The sequence below is a fragment of the Elephantulus edwardii genome, unplaced genomic scaffold (assembly GCF_000299155.1).
Source record: "Elephantulus edwardii isolate Elephantulus edwardi_28Jun2011 unplaced genomic scaffold, EleEdw1.0 scaffold00121, whole genome shotgun sequence".
Taxonomy (NCBI): Eukaryota; Metazoa; Chordata; class Mammalia; order Macroscelidea; family Macroscelididae; genus Elephantulus; species Elephantulus edwardii.
In genome coordinates, this window is record NW_006399871.1 from 4,802,430 (window position 1) to 4,825,586 (window position 23,157).

The following is a 23,157-nucleotide window of genomic DNA, read 5'->3' on the forward strand; positions in this document are numbered from 1 at the left end:
GAGATCCGGCCGGGAACCTGGCAACTGAGGCCTCGCGGGGTGGGGCTGGCCGTCATCCATTTACCAGCCTCGCCCCTCCGATGGGCGCGCCGTTAATAAGATTAGCAATTAAAGAGCGGGCGGCAGCGACTGCGCGGGGCCACCGCAGGCCGAGCCGGGGCGGGACGGGGCGCCTGGCGAGCGCGCACAGACTCCGGGGGGCTGGTGCCCGGCCGAGCGCGCACAGACTCCCCGGTGCCAGGCGAGCGCGCGGAGCTGCGGGGCCATGGAGAAGGCGCGGCCGCTCTGGGCCAACCCGCTGCAGTTCGTGTTCGCCTGCATCTCCTACGCTGTGGGCCTGGGTAACGTGTGGCGCTTCCCCTACCTGTGCCAGATGTACGGCGGAGGTGAGTGTGGGCGCCCTGGGGCGAAGGCGCAGGCACCAGCCTCGGGGCCAGGTCTCTCCCGGGGCAGGAAGGAGGCCCAGCGCTTTCCTCGCAGGCTGTCAGTCCCTCCTGATGCGCCTGCAGGTGCGCGCGAAGATGGGACCCATTTTATAGATGACGCGAAACGAAGGCTCAGAAAGCCTGATTTATCCAGTTACACAACCAGGACATCTCACTCCAGAGCAGGGACTCTCATCCAAAGTCCTCATCTGGAACCCTCTGCAGCTTTCCATCCCTTCACAGAATTAGTGGCCAAGATCTCCCCCTCCACACTCTGGTTGGCCAAACTACGAAGGTGTGAGAGTCTGTGGGCTCAAGGGACATTGTCCCTCTCCTAAGGAAGATGGGGGGAGGGGAGGGGAGACGGTGTGCTAGTGAGAAATCTGACAGTTCAGTGTAAAAAGTGGGCAGGAAGTTGTCTTATTTAGTGGAAGTTCATTGTGGGAACCTTAAACCTTCTGGCAATGTTCTTTTAATTTTGTTTTGTATCGGTTTGCTCACAAAGTTAGTATCCATTGTGTTTCGCACTATTCTTCATTCATATTGTTTCATACAATCACTCTCATGCTTTGTTTTATAAAATCAATCACCACTGGACCTTGCCCAACTTTATTCAAACTTTCCAAGTCCCTGCTGGGTCCTTCTCATTTTCTTCACCCCTTCCCTCCAACCAATAAACCATGCAACCTTGTGGTTTCGCCCTACCCTTCCTCATCCCTCTGCCAATGTTCTTGAAATGAAATGCAAGGTAAAGGGATCTCAAGTCAATTCTTTTTTAAATGGTATAAAAAGTTTGGTTTGAGTATGGAACTGCATAGTCAGGATAGTGAAATCACTTTGTTTCTGCTTTTGATCGATTTCCCCTCAGAGGCATCACTGTTGGTTTTTGTTGTCATGTGCCATCAAGTCACCTGTGGCCCATGACTCATAGCGACCCTATGTATAATCGCTCTGAACCTTGCCCTATCTTGAGCCACTCTGACCGACTCTAACACACCTACCCTCATGGCCCCAGTTACTGTATCAATCCATCTCATCTGGGGTTTTCCTCTCCTGCACTGTCCCTCCGCCCTTCTCCAAGGGCTGGTCCCTCCCGGCCACATGCCAGAAAGTATGCAAGATGAGTATCCAAATCCTAGCCTCCAAGGAGAAACTTGATTTCACCTTCTCCAAGACACACCTATTTGTCCTCCTGGAAGTCCATGATAAGTTCAAACTCTTTTCCAGCACCACAGCTCAAAGGCATCGATTCTTCTTGTGTCATTCTTAGTCATCATTCACACCTTAGTCTCTCGACTGATATCCTTGCACACTCAGTAAATATGTGCCATTCTCTTAATGCTACAACAGCAGCGAAATCTTTCATGACATGTCAACAGTCAGGTAAATACCAAGTAGCCATTTGGAAGGCAATGTGGCAATAAGGACTCAGGTTTCAGCATTGGAAAAAAAAATAATTTTTTCCCTCTCTCTAGAATACTATCTCGTATAATTAGAGGAGGCAGAAAAAAAGGATAGGTACTATTTTTTAAATACAGTTAAACATTGAACTAAACTTTCAACTGCAAGTGATTGGTTCAATAGGTAATAATGCATCCATGCAATGGGCTCTTTGTTGCCATTAGAATAGTATTTTCTGAAAGTTTTCTATGTCTATTTTCTCATTTTATTATATCTTGAGTGGAGGGAAGAGAAGTTAGATTCAAAGCTGTGTAAACAAGGATGGTCTAAATTATGCTTTAAAAATATGCAGAGAAAAAAGAAAATGGGGAAAAAAATTTAACAGTAGCTGTCCTGGGTGATTTTATCTGCTTCCTCGCATTCTCTCTCTCTCTCTCTCTCTCTCTCTCTCTCTCTCTCTCTGTGTGTGTTTTCTATAATCAGTATGAATGAGTTTTTTCACTATAAGTGACAATGCAAAGTGTTGTTGTTATGTGCCGTCGAGTTGTTTGCGACTCATAGCAACCCTATGTACAACAGCCCTAAACCCTGCTCTATCCTGTGCCAATTGCATTGCCTCTGACACACCCATCCCGATTACCCCAGTCACTGAATCAATCCACCTCATAGAGGGTCTTCCCCTCCTGCGCTGTCCCTCTACTCTACCCAGCATGATGTCCCTCTCTAAAGACCTGTCTCTCCTTACAACATGTCCAAAGTATGTCAGATGAAGCCCCAGAATCCTTGCCTCCAAGAATCTCAACACCATGAACACTTCTTCCTTCACCTCCCAACAGTTCAAAAGCAGTTTGGCAAAGATTAATCCGCAAGGTCTTCTCCAATAGTCAATTTTTCATTTCTAATTCCTTTCTTGTACATAGGGTATTGCGATGGGAAAGTCTGCTGTTAGGGACCTCTCTAAAGTACTCAAGAGCAACGGTGTCTCTCTGGAGAGTAAGGTGCACCTGATACAGGCCATGGTCTTTGCAATCACTTGTTATGCATCAGAGAGTTGGACAATGACTAGGGAGGACAGAAGGAGAACTGATGCCTTTGAGCTGTGGTGCTGGAGAAGAGTATTGAATGTACCATGGACTGCCAAGAAAACAAACAGATTCATCCTGGAGAAGGTTAAACCAGGCTACTCCTTGGAGGCAAGGATTCTGGGGCTTCGTCTGACATACTTTGGACATGTTGTAAGGAGAGACAGGTCTTTAGAGAGGGACATCATGCTGGGTAGAGTAGAGGGACAGCGCAGGAGGGGAAGACCCTCTATGAGGTGGATCGATTCAGTGACTGGGGTAATTGGGATGGGTGTGTCAGAGGCAATGTGATTGGCACAGGATAGAGCACGGCTTAGGGCTGTTGTATATAGGGTCGCTATGAGTCACAAACGACTCAATGGCACATAACAACAACAACAATAATTCCTTTCTAAATTTGAAGTGCAAAAAAGACACATCATTTACAGGACAAGCACATGCAGTCACATAAATATACCTAAAGGGTTTCTTAAGTGACTTTTGAAAGAATGATTTGTCTGAATGTGCTTCCCACTGCATTCTGTTCTCAGCACATGTAGCCGCGATATCCTGGGTGCACATTCCCCAGACTCAGGGCCAGCTGAGCCTCCTGTCACGTGATCACTTAAGCCCTTGTTTGTAACAATACCATTACCTGCATGGTCTGCAGGTGGTCAGGGGTGGGGCTGAGTAATTCTGAAGTAGAATCTGTGCCAGGTTATTGCTAGGGAAGCCTCAAGACCTTCAGATCCCAGGAAATGGGCAAGAACCCTTGTGCCTGGCATGTGCTTGAGTTGAATGGATGGACAGAGAGATGATATATATGAGAGAGAGAGAGATGATAGATGATGATGGATGGATGGATGGATAGATAATAGATGGATAGATAGATGATAATAGATGGATGGATAGATAGATAGATAGATAGATAGATAGATAGATAGATAGATAGATAAAAGGTATAAAGGATGAACTGGTAGGTGAACAGATGTAAGGATTGGTAGGTTGGGATGAAAAGAGGGATGCTGGGGTGGTGATGGCAGAAAGTTGGATAGAATCCCTTGAGGAATACCAAAGAGCTTACCCTGCCCCACGAGGCCCTTGACCATCTAACACCTGCCCATATTTCCACCTCATTTCCGGCCACCCACCTCCTATTTTCTCCCACTTCAGCTCTTCTGAGCAACTCTATCTGTGAACACCTCCTTCTCTACCTCCACATCTTTGCACCAGGGCAAACAATGGCTTCTCTGGAGTGCTATCTCTGCCTCTCCCTGACCCCCTGAAAAGGTCAATGAGCACCTGGAAGACCTGCATGTACCTCGAGTCCCTCTGTCTTCTCACTAGCCTGACATCTGAGGCCCAGCTGGGTAAGGGGTGGCTGTTGCTGTGTATCATTTTGTCAGAACCAACCCATCGCTGACCCTCCAGCAAGTTTTCAGAGGCTGTAAATCACATGGGAGGAGATTGCCCATCCTTCTTTCTTGGAGCAACTGATGGATTCAAACTGCCTGCCTCTGAGATTGCGGGTCAGAAGGGACACCCGATAAATATATGTTGACCCAATGACGAGGTCTGTTATGAAAAAGCTACAAAATGAACGAGATGGGGAGCAGGTGATTTCGCCAGGAGTGGGAAACTCAATCCCATTCTCTTTACCTCAGGGTAAAAGGCTAAATCCACCATGGCTCTCAAGGGGTGTAGAACTTCTTTTTAAACCGACCTTTGACCCATTGCCCCCAGCAAACAAAGAGTTTGTTTATAAACCGTAGAGGCCCCCTCTTTGTGCCAAAATAATTCCGAGAATAAAACAGATTAGAAGCCTGTGCCTCTTTCCAGGGGCTCTGCCCCTGACTGGGAAGGCTTGTTTCTCTCGTGGCCTCTCAGCCAGGCCCAGTGCAAGGAATGTTAATTCTGAAGATCACACGCCAGGTACCAAACATCTCTGCACTGCACTGACCCCCGCCTGCTCTGGGGTGGGGAGAGAAAGCAGATGAAGGAATGTCACAAAAAAATCTCTCTTGGACAAAGTCAGCTGGTCTTGGGCGGCCAAGTCAGAGACTCAGGCTGTGGTCGTTGCTGGAGAAATCAGAATGCAAGTGTGCTTAGTCCTAATGCAGTAATTAGGAGTGCAAAGCAACAGAGCTTTATTTTTATGTAAATATGTGCTCAAACAGTGGATGAAAGCAGGGAAGCGAGAACAGTTGTGGGAATTTGGGGGGTTTGGGGTTGGTTTTTTTCCCCTCCGAAATGCTCTCTACTTATGTGGGGCGTATTTTTCAGTTCTTGGAATAAAACTTGGAAAAGCAGAGGGTCTGTGCACACAGCAGAGACGGTGAGGGACGTTGTTGTTGTTGTTGTTGTTGTTGTTGCCATCGAGTTGCCTGGGTGAGGGATAAGCGCAGGGTTTTGATCTGTTGTTCAGAGGGTCACTATAAGTCATAGTCACTCAATGGCACCTGATAACAACGAACATGATAATTGAAGAATAAAGAGGACAGATCAAAGACCACACTGGGCCATGAGTCTTTGAAGCTCAATGGAAAGACAATTCTTGGATTTCATTTTGCTTCTTAAACCCAAAATCGCTTAGAGTATTGCATCCCAAATGTTCATCTACCGGAGGCTCTTCATAAACTACGGATTGCTGGACTCACCTTACCCACCAGAGAGTTTCTCCCTGAGGTCTGCGTGAGGGTAGAGCCTTGTACGTCAAACAAGCTTCTTAGTGACATGGATGCTGCTGGTCTGTGGTCCACCCTGAGAGCTACTGGCTTAGAGGAAGGGTCAAGGCCGTGTGCTTCTGACTCCCAGCCCCACTTGCTGCTGGGAGTCAGGTGGTACTACTAGCCTAGTAAAGGTTGGGCAGGTGGCTTTGGAGGAGAGATGCTACTTTGTAGCATTTGCCAATTCCTTTGGTGTAGACATTGCTTCCTGGCTGATTTCAGACTATCAACATGATGTTACTGAATGAGGATTTGGGGAAGGATGTGTGTAGCTGTCTCTTCCGAGTTGATCTGAGCCAGCCCCGGCCCAACCCTAGACCCAGGTTCTGTGGGTGCTACAACTACTTAGCCTGGCAAAACCACGTGAAGTTAGTCCATGGAAGGACAGATGTATGAAATGACTGCTGGTGTGTGTGTGTGTTCAAACAACTGGCTGATGGAGTTACTACAATGTTAGGACAGAAACCTAAGTGTCAGAACCTGTAAAGTATCCAATGCATATTCTTTCCAAAGTAAGTTCAAAACCAGCTGGGTTCCCACCCTGGGGAAAGGCTGTGGTCAGGAAGCTCCTGAGAAGCCACTCTGTGTTCACCCTGGAGTTTGTAGACTGACTGAGGCCTGGGGACAGGATCAGGCTTCTAGCGTGGACCAGACGTTGCGTGAAGCACTTTCTGCAGGTACTTGATTCAATCGTCACAACACCCCTGGTGTCTCATGACTGCCTCTATCAGAGGAGATAGCAGGCTCACCCGAGGTGGCCTCTGGATGAACAGGTCCCGTGTCCAGGCCAGGACTTTCTGTACCTTGTGTGTTTAATCTGATAAAGGCAGAACAAGACAGGATGTTCTAACCTTCTCCCAGGAACCCCAAGACAGAAGAACCACATCTCAGGGCTCTGTTGAGGTTCTCTTTCATGGCTTACCTTGACATTGAAGGGAGGGAACCTAGCAAAACACCTGATATTCACCTATGAGGGTCCCTTGTCCTCCTACCTTTGCCCTCCACTAAGCACACCTCGCTCTGTGTGGTGTCTTGCCACGCATTCTCTCTGTTTCACGTCCTCTCCAAGAGACGTCACCTCCCTAAATTAAAGGTAACTTCTTTCAAGCAACCGTCCCTGGACTCCAGGCTAAAGTCAGTCTTCCCATTCAGCCCTCCCTCCGGTGCAGTAACACCATGGGGCCTCCCTGCTTGCTGGGGAAGCAAAGCAAGAGTCGGGGTAGTGTCCACCTGCTGGGGAAGCTTCAAGCATTGTGTCTCGCCACGTGGGCTGCATGTTAGAGTCGATCTTGAGCTTTGACAAGTACTAATGTCCAGGTCCCATGTTCAGTGATCCTGACTGACTTGATCTCAGATATGTGGCCCCTTCATAGGGTTTCTCCTATGCATCTGAGATGGGGAACCACTGTCCTGTGTCCTTTTGGATACCTCATTGGAGTCCTTCAAGAAGATATTTTGGAACGCTTAAGTCATTTGATAGAACCGTCCTTTAGTATCTGCCCTGAGCTAGGGACTGTGTTGGTGCTGGGGATGTGCAAAGATGGTGACTGTCCTTCCTGGGGGTGAGGGTTGCCGAATGTTAAAACCTCCCACATCACTAGCAAAATTAATGTGTTAGATTAACCACAGGCAGAGCATAGCAATGGCCCTCAAAATGTGACTCCCAGAACAGCAGCTTGGACATCACTTGGGAACTTGGGTTTCTTAAGGTTAAACAAAAGCACACTATAAAAACATCTGTCTCTGTCTCCCTCTCCTCTCCTCTCCTCTCTTCTCCCTTCTCTCCTCTTTCCTCCTTACCTCCCTCCCCCACTTTCACTATTGTAGAAGTTTTTGTAGAGGACAAAAGTATACAAGCAGAGAGATAGAAAAGAGCTTGAAAGCCCAAGTAAATTCTCTGGTGAAGTGTGTTACTTTATATCTTGAAAGGCCAAGGCATACAGGGATAAATTTCACACAGAAAGCAAGTTCTTTTCTAGTAAGATTTTTTAGTTCACCAAACAGGTGAGGTACTCAGTCAGTCAGTGGGTCAGTCAGTCAGTCATTGTCTTCGAGTCACAACAGACTCGTAGCTGACCCTCCAAAGAGTTTTCAGAGGCCATAATTTGCCAGGGAGAGATTGCCCATCTTTCTTGCTTGGAGCAGCTGGTGGATTAGAACTGCCTGCCTTTGGCCTTACCCACAAAGCCACTAGAGCTCCCTAGACAGGGTAATTAGACTTAGGTCATATCCTTAGCATAATTAGCAAAGTAAGTAACAACATGCTCTAGAATTATGTGTGGTTTTGATGTGTTTTGTGTGTGTTTCCGGGTTACGCATGCTTGTGGTAGAAAATTTGGAAAATACAGAAATACAAGTAATAAAGTTCAAAATCAGCCCAATTCCACCACCCAGAAATTATTTTTAACATATTTTTTCTCTAAAAAGATTAGAACTTATCCATAAGCAATTTGTTATTTCTATTTTTTTTTAACTTCCAAGTGTTTCCAAAGTCATTTCATATTCTTTAAAAATATGAGCTAACGTAGCTGTCTGTATAGTATACTGTTTGCAGAGGTAACACAACCTTTTAAATTATTTATCACTGAAATCTTAAGTTGTTTATAGTTTTATATCATTACAACGTAACAGGTCATTATCCTTTACTGGAAGACTTTGGTCCATTTATATTTATAATCACGTTAATTATGTTGTTAAATCTTATTTTGTACTTCCTTGCCGTTTTATCTGATTCTTTATAGCACTCTGTTCATTCCCCCTTCAAGTAATTTTAGGAAGTATCATTCTTAGTTTTAGTGCACTAGTAGTTCATTTACGGTGGCTTAGTGGCAAGAAGCTATGCTTCAATCCCAAAGGCACACGGTTTGAATCCACCTGCTGCTCTGTGGGAGAAGGATGGGCAATCTCTTCCTGTGCAATTATTAACTGCTTCTGAAAACCCACCAGAGAGTCAGCTATGGTTGGTTCTGACTCAACAGTACACAACAACAACAACAACAGTTCATTTAAGAGCCCTTGTAGAGCAGTGGCTACTGTTTGACTGCAAATAGGTAGCTCAGCAGTTTGACCCCGCCAACCGGCCCATGAGAGAAAACTGTGGCTTCTGGAAATATTTACAGCTTTGAAAACCTGACGGGACAGTTACCCTCTACCATATAGGGTCGATCATAGGGTCTATCTCTCTCCTGTGTCTCCTGTGTGTTGAATCATCCCATGGCAATGGGTTTGTTTCTCTTTTGGGATTTGTGTTTGATAGTAGTTAATCTAAAATTTTAATTAAAATTGGATTCCTTTTTCTCTAGTTATCAGTTGTTGATGTTATTTTTGTTATGTGCCTTTTAGTTGGAACTGACCCATAGCCGACCCTCTAGCAGGTTTTTAGAGACAGTTAATCGCACAAGAGGAGATCGTCCATCTTTCTCCTGCGGAACAGCTGGTGGATTCTAACTGTGTACCCTCGGGATTGCAGCACAGTTTCTTACCACTAGGCTGCCAGAGCTTCCTCTAGTTATCAGTAGCAAGAATCAAATGTTACCTATTATCTATACATGTTTTTTAGAACATTTAACAGTAAACTCCCAAGCTGACTGCCATCAAGTTGGTTGAAGTCAACTCTCCATCAGTTTTCTAAGGCTGTACAGTAATGGGAGGAGGCTGCCCGTCTGTCTCCCTCCTACTTGCTGCTGGGTTTGAACTGGCCTGCAGCCTCTGCGCTACCAGTGCAACTCCCTGCAGACTCTGTCACCAGAGCACCCTTTAAAAAATTTTAGCAGACTTTTACTTCTTCTTTCCTCATCCTCATTCTACTTTGCAATTTCTGTTGACATCGTAATGTGGGACCTCAGACAATGCGCTGTTGAGGTGCCACAAGCTCTGAAGTCAGAAATAGTGGTGGTTATTGCAAGAGCAGTGGCATCCACTTCCTAAATAACACGCCTGCGGAAACTCTGTGAACGTTGATAAATGCCAACGGTTGTAGAGGGGCTTCAGGCCTTTTGTTCACAGGGTCGCTATAAGTTGTGCTCGACTCGAACGCAGTCAACAACAACATTTCACTATTAATATTTTGTTTATGCTCAATCAAGAATTACACTTTTCATTTGTCTTAGTTTATGATGGTAACAATCTTCTTTTTTTATTGAATTCTGGCTCATTTGTTTAGCACTCATTCTTTTATAAAGCTGTCTGAGTTCTTTATTTTGACCCAACCTCAGGTTAGCTAGAGATCAAATGTAAATGATTTTTAGGGAGTTATGAGTCATAATCAACATGGTGCCACGTCAAATTGGTAGATCATTTTCAAAACATGTCTGATAATATCTTTCTTGTGTATGGACCACAATTATTTTTTTTAAATATTAAAAAAATATATATATACTTTTCCATTGTTTTCAGATTTTTGGTTCTGTGCGGAAAACTCTAAAACCAGATTCTATTTTTTATTAGTTCTTACATTTCTCAGATACCTAATCTATTACGTGAATTTATAAAACATTATGTGACATTTTTAATTTTAAAACTTATTGACACCTTTGAGCTGTGGTGCTGCAGAAGAGTATTAAACATACCATGGTCTGCCAAGAGATTGAAAAAGTCTGTCCTGGAGCGGATGAAACCAAGCTGCTCCTTGGAGGCAAGGATTTTAAGACTCTGGCTCACCTACTTTGGGCACATGGCCAGGAGGGACCAGTCTTTGGAGAAGGATAACATACTTGGACGGATCGAGGGACAGTGCAGGAGAGGAAGACCCTAGATGAGATAGATTGGCACAATAACTGGGGTAATAAGGGTAGGTGTGTCAGAAACAGTGAGATTGGCGTGGGATAGAGCAGGGTTCAGGCCTATTGTGCAGAGGGTCGCTATGAGTTGTAGTCTACTCGACAGCACATAACAGCAACACTATGTCTAGGTATCAAATGTGTTTCCACCATTTCTACTTTGTACTAATGGCCCCATTCAATGCATACATCCAAGAAAATATCTTGTGGAATTAATTTGTTCTTGAACATGCTCCACTTCTTAAGGTTGCGGTTTTTATTTCACTTACCACTTTACTTAAAATCTTCGTAAGCTTTAAACAGAGTTATATTTTAAAATATCTGCTGCAGAAAGTCAAAGAGTACAGCCTTCAGTATGGATTACATCCTAACATTAAGAAAACAGTGATCTCACCACTGGACTGATAGGCAGCATCATAATAGATGGAGAAAGGATTGAGGTAGTTAATGATTCCATCTTACTTGGATCCACAAACACCCTTGGTGCCAGCCGTCAAGAAACCGAGAGCTGGTTGCATTGGGGAAATCTGTCCAGGACCTCTCCAAGGTGCTGAGGAGCAGCAGGAGAGCTTCAAGGCGTAGCGTCACTCAAGCCCTACTCTTTTCAATTTCTTCCTATGTGTCTGAAAGTTGGACAGTGACTGAGGAAGACAGAAGAAGAATCAGTGCCTTTGAATTGCCTTTGAATTATGCTGAGGAATAGTACTGAATACCCTATGGGCTGCTAAAAGAACAAACAAATCTGTCTTAGAGAAAGTGCAACCAGAATACTCCTTGGAGGCAAAGATGGTGAAGGTTTGTCTCACATCCCTGGGGCACGTTGTCAGGAGTGCCCAGTTCTTGGGAAAGGACATCATGCTCGGTCAGTGTAATAGAGGAAGACCCTCAACAAGCTGGATTGAGACAATGACTGTAACAATGGAGTCAAGTATATCAAAGATGATGAGGATGGCGCGAGATAGAGCAGGGTTCAGATTTGGGGTTCGTAGGGTCGCTATGAGTCATAGTCGACTTGAGGGCACGTAACAACCCCAAGATCTTTTCTTCAGTTCTCTCCTCATCGTTGTCTAAGGCTGTTGCATGAACCCAGTAACTATTTAACTCTTTTTTTTTCTATAATTATATTTTATTAATTTTCATAAACATTTACAGAGGTTTTGGGCTGCCACTCATTCATTGTTGCACTATTCTCTCTACCCTCCTCCCAGTTTGTTCTTGTCCAAATGCCACAGTGCTTGTCAAAGCCAGTTCTGATTAATCTTCTTTGTGAGTGTGTCCTTTGCCATTCCCTATCACTCCTCCCTGAGAGAGACTTCACCCTGAGTCATAAGGAAAAGGGGATGGCGTATTCTCTTAGCTACTTCCTGCTGAAAAGGGACGCTGTGTGTTTCAGGGTGAAGATCTTCTCTCACTACTCTAAAGGGCCCCTTTGGCAGTAGGAAACACATTTAACTCTTAAAGGTCAAATACAAGAAATTTCCTTGAAATATTCTTCCATGTCTTGTAGAAGAAATCTATTTCAGAGCAGGTCATTTGTTTCAATAGCCTAGAATGATCTTATTTAGATCTAAAATATGTCATTATAAGTACAATCACTCCTTTCAGATTGCCTATCATTTCTAAGGAAAGTCCAAACTGATAAAGATTTACCCAATGTGCATCTCAACTGATGTCGACATAATGACACAGTTTTGTTTTACACATTGAAAAAAAAAAACACTCTGGTTTTAGCCACATGATAACTTTTCCAGACCCCTCTTCTGTGTCTCCCTGGTAAAAGCCCCACAACCTGCCCAGCCAACTAGAATCATTGCTAGAGAGCCATTTCCCACCAGGTAACCAACCATTCAACACACACTTACTGAGCACTCACTATATAAGGATCAGGTGCAGTGTTAGGAAATAGAGATCCAATTGTGGGCCAAGTAGATACAGTCTCTGTTCTAAAGAAGTTGCTATTTCTCTTCCACCGGAGGCCTACACGCTGCCGTTGCTGCCACCGCCATGTCTCTAGTGATCCCAGAGAAGTTCCAGCACATTTTGCGAGTACTCAACACTAACATCAATGGGCGGCAGAAAATAGGCCTTTGCCATCACTGCCATGAAGGGTGTAGGGCGAAGATACGCTCATGTGGTGTTGAGGAAAGCAGACATTGACCTCACCAAGAGGGCAGGAGAGCTCACCGAAGAGGAGGTGGAGCGTGTGATCACCATGATGCAGAATCCACGCCAGCACAAGATTCCAGACTGGTTCTTGAACACAAAAAGATGCGAAGGATGGGAAATACAGTCAGGTTCTGGCCAATGGTCTGGACAGCAAGCTCCGTGAAGACCTGGAGCGACTGAAGAAGATCCGCGCCCACAGAGGGCTGCGCCACTTTGGGGACCTTCGAGTTCGAAACCAACACACCAAGACCACTGGCCATCGGGGCCATACTGCGGGTGTGTCCAAGAAGAAATACATCTGTAGGCCTTGTCTGTTAATAAATAGTTTATACACCTTCAAAAGAAAAAGTTACTATGTAAGAGCAAGACAAGAGGTTCAAAGAAAAGCCAGGGGACAGTCCCTGTAGCTCAACAGCAAGGCTGGTGACACCAGAGATGGGAACTCCAGCTTAGTTTCCGGTGATGTGGGAAGGCACTATGTATGGAAGGTCCTGTGAGACCAGAAGGATGGATTCCTCCCTCCCTCATTGCTTACTTTCCTTCCTTCCTTCCATCACTCCACAGCATCTCCCCTGCTCTTTTCCTCTCTCCAGAACTGCTGTGAACCGAGCAGGGGATAACAGCTTACATACTAGTTGGAAGACAAGTAATAGCCAAGTTAAACTGTAGCAGAATTGCACATGGGTATCTGTTCTGAAGGAAGGGTGGAAACTAAGCCCAGGATCAAGGAGTCATTTCCAACCGATGATGTCCCTCCATCAAGTTTCTGAGGCTGTAAATCTTAAAGGGAGCTGACTGCCTCATCTTTCTCGAACTACTATCAACCTTTCACGGTGTGTCGGTGTGTCGCAAGTAGTGTAAAAGTCAGGTGACTGATGTGGGGTAGTTTCAATGAACGCAGACAGGGAAGGCCACTGGGAGGAGGCTGTATTTGGATGGAGAACTGAATGAAGGGAATGTGCATTCCAGGCAGGGGGTGGGGCAGCGAGACCAACCCTGCCTGGTCACAAGACATGTGGGGAGACTACAGTAGAGCAGGAAGACTAAGGACTCAGAGAGGGAGGGAAGAGCCCTCTCCCACAGCCTCAGGGCCTAGAGGAGCATGGAGTTTCGTCCAGGTGGTAAAGAGAAGTCAAAAGAGAATTTTGAGGAGGTGGGAGTTTAAGGGCTGGGTGGGTGGAGAGCAACAGAATCTGAGAATAAAGCGCTGAGAAGCCGGGAGGAAACAAGAAAGTCCAGGGAGTGTGATGGGGGTGGGATGACTGGTGCACAGGAGTTAACAATATACAGTTAACAAGACAGAGAACTTCCTGAACAATTCTGTAAACATCTCACCTACTTGAGTGTGATACCAGCTTTTAGAGGTAGGGGCAGTCAGTATCCAGTCCTGGAGAGGTGCATCAATATCTATTCTGAAATCTCTCAAGGGTGCAAGCAGTTCAATTGCTTGGATGCTAACCAAAACTTTGGAGGTTCAAATCTACCCAGAGATACTATGGAAGAAAGACTTGGTGATGTAACTTCTAAAATATCACCAGTGGAAACCCAGCGGAGCACAGTTCTACCCTGACAATCAAGAGCCAGCCAAGAGTTGGCTGGAACTCAGAGACAATTAAAATTTAGGCTTTATCCATTTCTGCTTGACAGTAGCTCTTTTGTTTACATTTTACATCTTGCATTGTTAGCATAATGCCTTTGAGATCCATCCATGTTTTCCATGTTTTAGCAAATATTAGTAGTTTGTTTTGTCATCCTTAGTCATTGACCAGCTCTGATGCATAACAAGTAATTGAAAGACCATGGCCTGGATCAGGCGCGCCTTAGTCTCTAGACTGACATCATTACTTCTCAGTTCTCTGGAGTTGTCCCTGACAGCTTATTTTCCCAGTGCAATTCGTCTTTTGATTTCCTGACTGCTGGTGCCAATGGTATTCATCATGGAACCACTGACTAAGAATGACAGAAGAAGAATTGATGCTGGAGAAGAGTTTTGAAGAAGAGTTTTGAACATATTGTGAATCCCCTAGAAAACAAATAAATCTGTCTTGAAGAGGGTGAAACCAAGTTTCTCCTTGGAGGCTAGGATTTTGAAGCTCCATCTCACATAGTCTGGGCACATGGGCAGGAGGGATTGGTCCTTGCAGAAGGATATCATGCTAGGAAGAGTGGAGGGACAGTGCAGTAGAGAAAGATCCCGGATGTGTTGGATTGATGCAGTAACTGGGGCAATGGTGGCAGGTGTGTTGGAGTTAGTGAGACTGGCTCAGGACAGGGCTTCAGAGCTGTTGTTCATAGGGTCGCCATGAATCACAGGTGACTCGACAGTACATAACAACAACAACAGTTTGTTCTTTTTTTGTTGGCTGATTATGTACCTGATTCATTCATCTATTGAGAGATGAATGAATTATGCCCAGTTTGGGGAAACTATAAATAGAATTGCTATGAACACAGTTTGTGTTTTGGGAGGTTTTTGTATGTTAATATAGTTTTTATTTTTCTAGAGTAAAATATCCAGGAGTATAATTGTTGGTAGTATATACTTGTTGTTTGTTTGTTGTTTATGTGCCGTCAAGTTGCCTGTGACTTTATACAAAACTTCCAAACTGTTTTCCGTAGTTGAACTGTACCATTTCACATTCTCACCAACAATGTCTAGGAGTGCTTCCTTCATTCTCCCCAGCATTTAGGATTGTCTGTATTTTATACTTCAGTCCTTCTCTGGTGACATGCTGCATTACCATACATGTTGCATGGCTAACCCAAAGGTCGCCAATTCGAATCCACCTGCTATTCCAAGTGCAAAATATGAACAACCTGCTCTGGTGGCCTAGTGGTAAGACACTGCACTATAATCTCAAAGTCACACTATTCGAATCCACCAGCTTCTCCACAGGAGAAAGATGGGCAATCTCCTCCCGTGAGATTTCCTGGCACTGAATACCCACTGGAGAATCAACTATGGCTTGGTTCCAATTTGCTAACACACAACAACTTCTCACAAGAGTAACAGCCTTGGAACCCTGATGGAGATGTGCTGTGGGTCAAAACAGACTCGATGGGCATGAGTTTAGTATTTTTAGATTTGAGCCCTGGTGATACAAACAGTTAAAAACTTAGTTACTAACAGAAAGGTTAGCAGTTCAAGCATAACCCACTGGCCCTGAGGGAGAAAGACCTGGAAATTTGCTTATGTAAAGATTATACCCAAGAAATCCCTATGGAGCGGTTCCCCATGGAATTGACTCAATGACGCTTGACAACAATAGATGTGACCAAGAGCCTCTGGTTCGAATCTTCCGGCCGCTCCCCAGGAGAAAGATGAGCAGTCTCCACCCACGAGGCCGATATAAATTGGACTCAACTCAACTCTACAACCATCGCTTTAATAACCTTGATGTTGATCTTCTTTTCTTGGGCTTGTTTGCCTTTTGTAAATCTTCTTTGGTGAAATGTCTCAATTTGGTGATATGTTGAAATATTTTGCACTTTTCAAAAATATATCCTTTGCATTCTTACTATTGCATTATTACATCCTATCCTTGATGTACTCTACATACAAAGTCTTTGCCAAATACGTGTTTTGCAAATATTTCCTCCCAGTTTTTTTTTTCCTTTGGTGTTTTATTCCCTTAATGCCTGCTTGAACAGATCACACGTGTCTAGTGACTTTCAATTCATCAGTGTTTTCTTCTACGTATCATGCTTGTGGTGTTGCCTTTCAGAAATCTTCACCTGACCAAGACAGAAAGAGTTTCTCTTATATTTTCTTTGAAAAGTTTTAGTGTGTACAATTATACATGTAAGTATGTGTGATCTATTTAATCTTTAAAATACAGGGCATAGGCTAAGATATACTTTTCTGGAGATGGAGAGTAAAGTTTTCTGGACATCGTTTATTGAAAAGATTACAGTCAGGCAAACTCCCGTAGACTGTGTATTAATTTGATGACCGGGGGGCAGGCTGGGACTGTGGGATGGAAAGTATTGGCGGATGGGGCTAAAGTCCCTCCAACTGACCAGCTGGGCACTAGGATTTCCATTCTGCCATGGGCAGTGGGCAGCCAGGCAGGACCTGCCAAGTTGACAAACCTTCCACGACCTTGGCAATCCTCATGTGGTTACTATTTAACACCTTGGGTGAAAATGAGATTATTTTATAACCACTGGGGATTTGAATGCTGGTCAAGGCAAGTCATGTCAGCACAGCCTTTATTGTCATCGTTTCCTGGTGGGACCCCTGATGCTGGTGGACTCTTGGGCTCCTTGGTAAATGCTTTAACACATTTCAGTGGGACAGAAAGAGAGTGCAGCTTACAGGACTCTTCAGAGCAGAATTCAGAGAGGAGAAGGTAAGGTATTGTGTGTTCTCAACCCACACATGAGCCAGGGAGAATGAAACCAGGAAGAGAAAGTCCTACACACCGAGAACCCACAAGACCAATCAATCAACAAAATAAAACATCATCCGGCTAGCCTTCTTCCCACCTCCCAGAGATGTGCAAGGGATACTGCAGGAATAGCTCTGTTTCTGCCTGCCATAGGGGCCCAGTCCTCCTACTTCTGGGATACCTATCCCAAAGAAGTTCTCAACTAAGTGAACCAGGTTCTGTCTCACAGCTTTATTTCTCCTGGTGGAAATCTGGAAACAAGGTAAATGCCCAAGGATTGAGTGAATGACTTCTAGATTCACTTTCCCAGCAAAATGCAATGGACATATTTAAAGGGAGATGCCAAGGCACACCGAGGGCTGAAGGAGAGTGTTTCTGAGATACAGCTATTTAGGGGAAATGGGTTACAGGAGAGACACTTTCGAAAATGTTGTTGTTGGTTGCCTTTGAGTTGAGCACAACTCATAACACCTCTATGCACAAAAGGCCTGAAACCCCTCTAACTATCAACATTTATCAAAGTTCATAGAGTTTCCGGAGACATGTTATTTAGGAAATGGATGCCACTTCTGCTTTCAAACGTGTGATAGTATGTTATTGTTTGATGTGCCATTGAGTCACCTGTGATGTATAGTGACCCTATGTACAGCAGCTCTGAGCTCTTCCCTGTCCTGAGCCAGTCTCACTAATTCAAACACACCAACCCCCATCGCCCCAGTTACTGTATCGATCCATCTCATCCGGGGTCTCCCTCTCCTTCGCTGTCCATCCACCTTTCCGAGCATGATGCCCTTCTCTAAGGACTGATCTCTCCTGGCCACGTGCCCAAAGTAAGTGAGATGGAGCTTCAAAGTCCTAACCTCCAAGGAGAGACTTGGTTTCACCCTCTCTAAGACAGACCTGTTTGTTTTCTTGGTGGTCCATTGTGTGTTCAAGACTCTTCTCCAGCACCACAACTCGAAGGCATCTATTCTTCTTCTATCCTCCTTAGTCATTGTCCAACTCTCTGAAGCATAACAAGTAATTTAGGAGACCATGGCCTGGATTAGGCGCACCTTTGTATCTAGACTGACATCGTTGCTCTTCAGCACTCTGGAGAGGTCCATGAGAGCAGATTTTCCCAATGCAATTCGTCTTTTGATTTCCTGACTGATGGTGTTAAGAGTGTTGACTGTGGATCCGAGCAAGCTGTAATTACTAGCAACCTCAATCTCTTCTCCATCTAATATGGTGCTGCCAATTGGCCCAGTGCTGAGAATCTTTGTCTTCTTGATGTTGAGCTTCAATCCATATTGAAGACTACAGCCCTTGATCTTTTGCAAGAAAGTTCTTCAGGTCGTCTTCAGTTTCAGCAAGCAAAGTTGTGTCATCTGCATATTGTAGGTTGTTAATGAATCTTCCTCCAATCTTGATGCCACATTCCTCCTCATAAAGCCCTGTTTCGTAAATGATCTGTTCTGCATACAGATCAAAAAGGCATGGAGACAGGATGCATCCCTGATGCACTCCTTTGCTGATTTTGAACCATGCAGTGCTTCCTTGCTCTATTCTGAGGACTGCTTCTTGGTCCAAATGTAGGTTTCATATAGGCATGATCAAGTGTTCAGAAATTCCCATTTTCCTCAAAGTTAGTCACAATTTATTGTGAGCCACATAGTCAAACGCCTTTGCATGGTCAATAAAAACAGATAGCCATTCTTCTGCTACTCTCTGCTTTCTGCCAAGATCCATCTGATATTGACAATAATGTCCCTAGTGCCAGGACCTCTTCTAAACCCAGCCTGTATTTCTGGTAGCTCTCTGTCAATGTACTGTTCAAGTCTTTTCTAGATAATCTTCAGAAGGATTTTGCTTTTGAAAATACTATGTATTTATTGATGAGAGCATGTCTATGTGATCGTTGTCTCTTAATACTGCAGAGCCAAAGTCTCTTGTCAATAAATAACATTTGCCTTCAAAGCAACTCCAGCTCAGGACAGTTCCAGGTGTGTCAGAGAAAAACTGTGCGCCGTAACGTTTTCAGTGGCTGATGTTTCAGAAAGGGGTCACCGGGTCTTTCTGCCAAGGCACCTTTGAAAGGACTCGAACCTGCAACTATTTGGTTAGCAGTCAAGTACATGAACCCTTTGTCCCGCCCAGGGATTCTGAGTCCCAGAATGAGTCATTGATACCCCACAGCTGTGGTGCCAGGGTTTTCTTTCAACCGGAAGTCCCGCCCTCTTCTTCCACTGCACCTTTTTCTTTTCTTTTCCAGATCTACAGGTGAGGAAGCTGGGCAGTAAGAGAGAGATGGCTAATAGCTGGTAGAGGGTGGAGGGGGCAGAGCCCACAAGAGAAGCAGCGGGTCCACCATCTGCTGGGGGCGATGTAAGCACAGGTGGCCTTACCGTGGGCCTCCTGTCTCTGTCCCTATGTCTAACGGTGATGAGGGTTTCCACAGATGTAGTCATGCTCCCCAGCTTCCCGCCACCACCACTTGTCTATGCGTGACTCCTCAGGAACTAGCCAGGTTCTATCCACCCTGATAGACTCCATTCAAATGGAAATTTAGGCTGAAGGCCACGGTATCAAGCAGGAGCAAATCGAAGTATGTGTAAAAGGAAGTGGAAGCCTGGGTCCTAGCTACTGGGGACCCTCTACCTCCCCACACATACATGCCAAACCCTGACTCATCTCTGAAGATACTAGGATAACAGGTTTAGTCTGTGCCCCTGGACAAGTAAGAGGCAGCTGAGACCCCTCTGCCCAGATGATCCTTCAAGGGCAGGGAGCAGGGATGCAAACCTCTCACCTCACATCCAGCTCAGGTCAGGGTAATCCGCCCTTAAGTGCTCAATAGAATGGTCCCCTACTGACCACCTCCTGGGGTGGGGGGCGAGGCAGCGTGAGGCCGAGCAGAGAGGCTGAGGGGCCTGGTGGAGGTGGGACAGCCAGATGCAGAGGTCTGGGTGCAGGTAATCTGACAAGGTAATGGTCCTTGGCTCTGATAAGACATTGTTTGCTGAAACACAAGACAAAATAGGGGGGTTCATGGAAGAGGAATTAAATTCACTCCAGGATGGAATTTAAATATGTTATTTAAATATTTTAACAAGAGACACGGCTCGCTATCCTTGGGGGGGGGGGGGGTATGGATGAGCCAATGAACTGAGGGATAATGAGAAAAATTAAAGGGCAGGATGATGGTGTGTGCAAATAGAAATGGATGGATGAACGGGGTAGAGATATGTACGAGAGGAAAGAGAAAAGATCTGTCATGACGGAAAGCTGTGCAAATAGAGGGATTGAGTGGAAAGAAGGACAGGCGATGAACGGACAAGTGGGAGGTATGGGGAAGGGGAGGCAGGGCGGATGGGAAGGACAGCTGCTCAGCGTGCAAGGTGGCTGGGGCTGGAGTAAGAACCTTCAGTGATGGAGTGGCTCTCGGCTTGGACCCCCACAGGCAGCTTCCTGGTCCCCTACATCATTATGCTCTTTGTGGAAGGCATGCCGCTCCTCTACCTGGAACTGGCCGTGGGGCAGCGCATGCGGCAGGGCAGCATCGGGGCCTGGAGGGCCATCAGCCCCTACCTCAGTGGAGTCGGTGAGTCCTCCCCGACCCAGAGACCCCAGAGCTCTTCCCTGGGCAGTACAGAGGCGTGGGTGGGAATTCACCAGAAAAAACCTACTGGAACAGGACAGCAGAAAATGCAGGATGGGGCAGACAGAGGGCCTGGGAGCACAGAATATGAGCCAAAAGGGGCGGGCTGGCTGTGTGCACCGAGCAATGAAATGGGGAGGTGGGTCAGCCCTGGGGAACTAAAGCCACATCACTTCTGTCCCCTGGACCCCTATTACCTCATCTGTAAGAGGCAAATCTCCACAAAGGAGCTGGCTTTACCCAAACCAACCATTCTGGAAATTCACATAACTGCTCGCTGCTTCTTAGTACCAAGGCCATCTTTCTCTTTTAGTGAGCACTTATTATGTACCAGGTGTGGACTTACAGAATTCATGTGTGGGATGAGTTTGTTCCATCTCTATAGCACCAGTGACAGGCGGTAAGGGCGTCTCTCATCCCTAGGGCATGCAAGCAGGATAGTAAGTGGGGTGTGCCCCTCCTTCTCTCCAGTATCCCTGGGCACCTCCGGGAGATGGTTAACCTGCCCAAACAGCCCTCGGGGTCCAGGCTCCCTCTGCCAACTTCGCTGAAACTTTGACCAGCAGTGGCCGTGGTCTGCTCAGCCTCCCTCCCCCAGGATAGGAAATAAGCAGGGAGGCAGGTGACATTTCCGGGGCCAGTAAAACATAAATGTGCACGTGAACACGTGTTTCCACTGGAGAAATGTGTTCTTGCACTTGGCCACATCGATCATCCCCAAACAACCTGCCCCCTCCAGGGAGCAGCTGTTTGACACACAGGCGTGGTTTCGCAGTCTGCCCCTGTCAGCACTCCCAGAGGACTCCTCAGAGGCAGCACATGCCGTTTAGTGGGAAAGACACACGAGGTTGGTGCCAGCCAGTGGGGTGCTGGTCAATGTTTAGCAATGAGTTCTCTGCGATACAGGTGGAAAAGAGAGAAGCTGACACTTGTGGTGTAAACATTCCAACCACAGCCTATTCTAGACGACTCAGGAGAAACCCGGAGTGTGGGTGGCTCGGGAGGGTGGTTGTGGGTCGGTACCTGCTTACCCCTCACCGGCTGCCACCCTCCCTTAAGCCCCAGCCACACCTTGCCTTCCTTGATTCCTGAAGTCAGTGTGGTCCCTGTGCCCTCCACTCCTGACACACCTCCTCACACCCCTGCTCCAGACCATCCCTGGGCCACGTTTGGCTCAAACATCTCAACATCAGCTGAGCTGAGGAGTTAATGTAAATAAACAACAACAACAACAACAACAACAAACCAACCCACCAAACCTGCCCCCCCCACCCTTGCTGTCAGGACTGACTCCTGGCTGACTCTCCAGTGGGTTTCCAAAAAGTTATCGATTACATGAGAGGAGATTGCCCATCTTTCTCCAAAGAACTGCTGGTGGATTTGAACGGCCAGAGAAATGACCAGGGCTCCCTGCACCAAGGAGGAGCAATTGTAATATCAGGGTGGCACTTGGCAGTGACAAAGTGCTTCCCGCATTGGCCTTGAATCCTAGTTCTGCCACTCACTACCTGAGTGAGCTTGGGCAAATTAATGATGACATGCCCCAATTTGCTCCTCTGTGGAATAGGAATAGTAAATAATAATAATAATAATAGTAATAATAATAATAAATCCCCGTTGCTGTGAGGACTAGAATCATGTAAAGTATGTAGCACAACACTTGGTACTGGGTCAAAAACATCAATGGCCTCATGTTCCAGATGGTGGCAAAGAGGTTAGGAAAAGAGAAATAACCCTTACAAGATGCTTGCAAAAGCTTGGTGAGGTTTCTGACAGATTTTGCCAGTCAGAAGGCCAGCTTAGTCCCTGCAGGCACGTCCTGGGAGCTGCCTAGAATGGGCTGGGCCACCTCACACAGGTGCAGATGGGAGGGAAGGGGGTGGCCCTCAGGTTGACCTCTGCTTCCTCTCAGGCGTTGCCAGCGTGGTGGTCTCTTTCTTCCTCTCCATGTACTACAACGTCATCAACGCCTGGGCCTTCTGGTACCTCTTCCACTCCTTCCAGGTAAGCAGGAGCCTGAGGCAAGGTGGAAAAGGGAGAGCAAGGGCTGCCCACTGGGGCTGGGCGGGGAGGGTCCACTCACCCGAGGGAGGCAGGGGAAACTGGGGAGGACGGTGTGAGGGGGAAACAGGAAGTGGTGTGAAGAGCGAGGGGAGAGAGCAAGCACCCCACGCCTCAGGGCTTGGGACTCCTGCACCCCTGGATTGTACGCCCCTTTGTGCATGTCGGGAGCAGGTCCGTATCAGGTTCTCTCTGAAAGTTGTGACACACACATACCCAAAAAAATATTCAAAACCACTGTGTAATGGACTAAGAGGAAACCAGTGAAAAGTCCTGGCGAGGTAAGTTGTCACCAACCCAGCAAGACAGTAATGGCCTTCCTCCTCTTCCTCACTCTCCCCTTCCTCCTGCCCCTGTCACCTATCTTCCCAGGCTTCTGGCCCTCTCGCCAGGCTGGGCCCTTCCTTTCTCCTATAGACTCCAAAGTTCTTCTGGGAGAACATCAACCTCTGATGGAAATGTCATCATTCCCATTTTATAGATGTTGTTGTTATGTGCCGTCGAGTCA

General features: G+C 46.2%; 1 protein-coding gene across 1 annotated transcript in view; it reads left to right on the forward strand.

Moving 5' to 3' along the window:
* The first annotated feature begins 235 nt into the window (after window positions 1-235).
* The window catches only part of SLC6A20 (solute carrier family 6 (proline IMINO transporter), member 20), a 43,821-nt gene continuing 20,899 nt past the window's right edge, over window positions 236-23,157 (forward strand). Inside the window, exons 1-3 of the mRNA XM_006893049.1 lie at window positions 236-386; window positions 20,391-20,531; window positions 22,501-22,592. Coding sequence (XP_006893111.1) covers window positions 266-386; window positions 20,391-20,531; window positions 22,501-22,592 — 354 coding nt within the window. The 5' untranslated portion in view covers window positions 236-265. The remainder of the gene's footprint in view (window positions 387-20,390; window positions 20,532-22,500; window positions 22,593-23,157) is intronic.